Source organism: Morus notabilis, unplaced genomic scaffold, assembly GCF_000414095.1.
Source record: "Morus notabilis unplaced genomic scaffold, ASM41409v2 Scaffold1187, whole genome shotgun sequence".
Taxonomy (NCBI): domain Eukaryota; kingdom Viridiplantae; phylum Streptophyta; class Magnoliopsida; order Rosales; family Moraceae; genus Morus; species Morus notabilis.
Window position 1 is genome coordinate 422060 of NW_010360569.1, and position 5743 is coordinate 427802.

Consider the following 5743-nt stretch of genomic DNA (forward strand, 5'->3'; position numbering starts at 1 on the left):
TTTGACAGAATGATGAGGACGATGATGAACCCTACGACTAAGATCGACATGACCAAGAAGCGTGATTCGCAGATTGAGAAGGAAAATGAAGTTCTTCATCTGATAATTATAGAAGTTCTGCGTTTAGAAGTTGGATTTTGTCACCCAGACTTGCCAATGATGCTTTCCAATGAAGTGTTTATGGCTATGGGTCAACATTTAATGGACAATGTTTTTGTAGAAAAACTGGATGGATTGAGAGCCAAGATAGATGGGCTAAAGAAAACGGAATTTCTATCTGATGGAGATAAAGATTCGATGGGGAAAACTTTTGAGCAAGCATTGACTCTTGTGGTTAAAGAAATTTGGAATCAACTTGATTTGAAGCCAAGAACTTAGTAAAGAAATTAGTGCCGACAGATACTTTTGTACTTAGAACTATGGTTGAGATTTTTGTCACATTCCATTTTTTTTTTTTTGGCCTTTTTTTTTTAAAGTTTGGTTTGGTTTAACGTACTACTTTGATTTGATGTCTCTAGAAAAAAATCTTCATAGTTTTTTAGTTCTGCTGTTTCAATAGTTTCCTTGTACTATTGTATTTTTGACTTGATTCAATACATTGTTAGCAAAGTTGAAGTCTGTTTTCGTGCACATTTAAATTGTGTAGTGACAATGATCTAGGAGACCTAGGAACTTAAATATTATATATATATATATATATAGATCATCATCATCAATCAATTGTTTTTCCTGTCCATTGTGAAAGGAAATATGAAAAGTAAATTTCTCGGGTTTCCAATGCTCGACCTATCAAACAAAAAGAAGAGGAGATTTTTGCACAAATCTTTAATATTGCCTCAAACTCATGATATACGAATTTTTCATTTTAGAGACGAGCATATGAAAACTTAGGATGCCGAAATTCAGTTTCAAATTTTTCTAAGTTTTACTTTTAACGGAAACAGGAAAAGCCATCCAAAAAGTCCTTGCAGTCAGAGAGTTTTTCAAAAAGCCATCCAAAAAGCTGGTTTTTGAATTTTCTAAATTCTTGTTGTCTTAAATTTGATACTTGTGAGTATTTGAATTTCAAGTTCAATTCAATCCGATAAAGACGGTTTAGATTTTATCCATTGGCTGAGATTGTGGAGAGATAATGCCGCGTTTGTGTTTTGATAAACAGTAAAGTCTGGTTGTGTGATTTTATGATGACAATCTGTTGAAGGCTTTTAAAAGAAAAGAGCAGAGAAAAACGGATGGAAGATTCTGAAATCAGAATTCAAATTGAAGAATAGATAATGTTTCAACAAGTTGGTGGAACAAATCTTGCGACATTCAAATTTTGAAAGATCTTCATATGAGATTTGAGATAAACTTTTATGCCGCTTTCAAATAAATTGTGAGTTAAGGCTACCTGGAACATCTAGAACATCTCATAATAAATTTCTTTTTAAGAAACCAAGTACTAAGGTTTTTTTTTTTTTTTTTTTTTTTTGAGGGGATACTAAGTACTAAATTAATGCATTATATTTTAAGGACTTTTTCTAGTGCTCCCTCTTTTTAGAGAACACCTGCATGTCTTACTTATCAACTGTCGGATATATATAAATCTGGTTAAAAATCTATCAAATTAAAAAAGTAATATAGATCCGACGGCTGATAAACAGAAAATACTGATGTTCTCAAAAAAAATGGAGCACTAGAGAAATTATCTATATTTTAATGGAATGTTACCTAGTATTGTTTTTAAGGAATATTTAGCTATTACAATATCAACAGACAGGGCAATAATACCTGAAAATGTGGTTAAGATTTCCGTTGCATCGTACATTTTTTTTTTTCTTTTGAGAACTGTGGTTTGGTTTTTGTTTCAAAAATCAATTTGTATTCTCTGATGATGCTTCAATTAGTTGTGACGATCTTTCTGTGTAATTGAAATATGCTAAAAATATGGTGAAGATATTGCATTGTTATTGAGCCAAAAAGCAAAGAGGCATTGAATACTAAACTAAAAATACTAAAAAAAAAAAAAAAAAAAAAAAAAAAAAAAAAAGGGGGCACTGCACGTAGTTTAAACCTTGTCATTTGTCAAGGGTATTCCCCGTCTATTGAAACTAGACTCTTTACATAATCAAAAGTTTGATACCATTTTACTTCCCCTTTGCGAATACTCTTGGTCTGCCTTGTGCGTATGTTGTAGGAGAAGAGGCCTTCGTGACTTGCTTGTATAAGGAGCTCCTCGCTGTTCAAAAATACTGTTGGGAACTTAAAATTATCAATACCTTCTGTATTGATTGATACATGTTTGGTCCAGCTCTGAGAAATTTGATGACCTTGATCCATTACCCACATTTCAATAGGTTTCGTCTTCAACCATTCCTTCCTCGGAAAACAAAACAGAACAACAGATTCATTCCACACAGTAAGGCTATTCCCGTAAGCCGACGGATTATAATCTTTGCTTTCGAGAATACCAGGCAAACGTATAGAACGAAATTCCTCACTGTGCATATCAAATGAGCTCATCACTATTTTATTGTGCTTATAACGAATCTTATCCGACAACCAATAGTAGAGTCCTTTGCAATATACATGGGAGAAGGAGTGCCTATGTGTAATTTGTTCGCGATCGAACTCGATCTCCCTCCAATCATCATCGCCCGGAGTATACACTTCAGCTATAAAAAAACGAAAGTATCGAACAATCCTAACCACCTTGTACACTTTGGCAATGTGATCATAACCTATTCCAAATTTACCTAAGTCTTTAGGAAAACATGGATCTGGAATAAGCTTCGATTCTCCGGTTGCTGGATTGCATAATGAAAAACGTTTTTTTAAGCAATCGACGAAGCAAATGATGCCATTACAATGAGAGACATCAACAAATGTTGGAATAACATATTTGAATAAGCCGCTGTGCTTACGTACTAGTGGCTCAAAATCTTTTTCAACGCATCTAAGGTCTGATTTGTTATCCTCATCATTGTAAATAGTGAGAGACCCTACGCGGATGCCTTTGTAGCTCGTAAAGATCACTAACGATGTCACCTTCTTCTTCTTGCTGTTGTTTGAATGCTTCACCACAAATATTGGGTTCTTGATGAGTTTATTGATCAGATTGTACCACGACTTTTCAACGCATTTAACCTGTAACAGAGATTCGGGTGGTAGCCATGACATGATTTCTATTATTATGTCCTCTGACAAGTCTGAAAATTTTCCCATATTCTTGTGTCGAATAAAAATTTAAAGTTCAGGCTATGGATTCTGTCAGAAGAAAAGAAAAAAAAAAGTTGTTAATCTACCACAATATTATACAGTATTAAAAACATAATCAAATATATATGACTGAAATTCAAGACCTGCTACTTAAGAGCATACTAAAATAATCGAGCCAAAACTCGGAACTCAATCCTCTAGGATAAATTCTGTATTAAAAAAAAAAAACCGAAAACAAAAAGTCTAATGGAATAGAATTTTGTTGGAAAAGAAAAAAGGAAAAAAATCAATAAAAAAATCAATAAGTTTTGACGATGGAGAGAGAGAGAGAGAGAGAGAGAGATTGATAACGCATTGAGAAAGAAACTTGAACGGGGGATGAAGAACTTTATACCTTGAGACGTGTGAGAACAATCGACAAATTAGATTATTGCTTCCGCCTTGAAGATTTGGTTCGGGTGTGCCAAATGGTTACAAGACATAAAATTGATGGAAAATAATGGTTAGTGATCACTATTTATAAGTAACATGCATGATGAGTTTCCGAACAGAAGTGGAACGCATTATCGTAATGATTTTTTTTTTTTTTTTTGTAATTCTATAAAAACAAAATCTTGTTCGTTAATGTAATCTTGTTCTAAATTTTAAATATAAAATATTAGGCATATCCGATTGTGGAGCGTAAAACACGGATACCAACTACAAAATACTTGTTCAAAAAATTTTCGAATCGTATATTATTTATCAGTGATTCAAATATTACTAATCGAGCCACGTATGTAACTGACGAAAATACGACATATGACCTTTTTTCAACTCCCTTCGACTGACCATCTATCACAGAAATAACTACCTCTTTTATCTCTTTATATTCCTTTTTTTTTTTTTTTGATAATGATTATATATATTGCCTTCTTAAAAGAGAACTTTATTAACAAACCGACTATCAAGAAAGAAAGACTACTTATAACGGAATTACCTAACTTGATCAAGTAACTTCGTAAAGAGTATTCATTTCTCTTAACAGAATTACCCATACTCTCTCTCTCTCTCTCTCTCTCTCTCTCTCTCTCTCTCTCTCTCTCTCTACGAAAAAAGAAGGCTCTTACTTAAGACTTTCTGCAGCAAAAGGTGAATACATGTCTCTCTTTCTATGAATATTTACACCATCGTTTTCTCTTGCAAGAATGGAATTGTTTACAATATTTCCTGTTTCTTGATGCTTTGCAGAGAATAATCAAACTGCGTCAATGATGAAGAAAGATGTCACTCTTGGGAGATGCCAGGACCTGTGCAAGAACATCGAGGCCCTGTATACACAGATTGACGAATTGTGACAGTTTGCAAACTATGTCGGTCGCTCTTCGATGGGCCAAACAGTGGAAGCAACCATAGAGCGGATACAAAAAGATAAAAAAGATGTCCAGACAGAGTTGGTGATGAAGTTGAAAAAGTATAACGATTCTGACCGCGACGGTGATATCAAGAATGTCAAATTTGATGATCTTAACAATGAAGACGACCCGACATGGATCGGACAAAGATTAAAGAGATCAAAATGAAGTTGGAGAGCATCAATCTCCAAGGAAATGATGATAAGCCGCCCGAGATTAAGAGTCAAAGGATTGAAGAAAAAAAGACTGCAATTCAGTGGCTGAAGGAGACTAGTAATTCGAACGAATTCGAGAAGTATGCATTGGAGCTCACGGCTCAGCTTTCTTTGACTGTGGTTGATTTATTGGTGATAATGCAAGAGAGGAAAGATCTGAAACAACAATTCCAACAATTCAAATCTAAGGTCGAATTGCTAATGATTGATGACGATTGCTTTGTATCAAGGCATATCTTGAATCTGCTGGAAATAGCCGAAACAGAATTGAAGGGGACCAAAAATCCAAAATGAATTGGCAGGCATGGAAGACGACAGTGATCGATATGAAAGCTCTCGTGAAGAGGAGATTGTTTGTAGCGACCCTCTTATGAGGCCGCCACTGTAACTTAAACTTTAACTTGTACTTACTGGGGTTTCTTAAAATTTGCGGAACATTTTTTTTTTTTTTAATATAAGAAAGAATACTTTCATAATTTGTAACAATAATTTCAAATAAGTGAATCACTAAATTTCTTAAAGCTTTTCTTAATTTCAGTTAAGATAAAACGTTCTAAAAATATCTTTCAAACAGAGCAGCATTTGAACTCTTATTTCAAATGCTCTTTAAAAGCATTTCTAAAACTAGTCAATTCAATCGGGCCATTTAATTTTGACTTTAAAACGGATTTCATGAGAAATCTTAAATTCAAGTACATCTTAAAGCCCTTTTAAAATCAATCATTTAAATCGTCATGTTTAAAATTTATTTATTTGTTGCATGCTCTGTTGCAACGTTCTAAAACTCAAATACTCAAAACGAGGGTTGTTAGCTACAACCTCGGTTTCCTTAACATACATATGTACCTATACTTTTTAAACATACATGCTTGAAACCTTTAAATCATATATACATATACATGATTTTTCTTAAACTTACTGCGGAAGATAACTGCG

General features: G+C 33.7%; 1 protein-coding gene across 1 annotated transcript; it reads right to left on the bottom strand.

Moving 5' to 3' along the window:
- Nucleotides 1–2064: 2064 nt before the first annotated feature.
- LOC21398736 (putative F-box protein At3g23260) lies at nucleotides 2065–3204 on the bottom strand. Its single transcript, XM_010096848.2, has one exon. The coding sequence runs from the start codon at nucleotides 3202–3204 to the stop codon at nucleotides 2065–2067; it is 1140 nt and encodes a 379-aa protein (XP_010095150.2).
- Between the last annotated feature and the right edge of the window lie 2539 nt (nucleotides 3205–5743).

Coding starts and splice junctions, on each gene's coding strand:
- LOC21398736 (XM_010096848.2), bottom strand. CDS start 3,204: ATGGGAAAATTTTCAGACTTGTCAGAGGACATAATAATAGAAATCATG.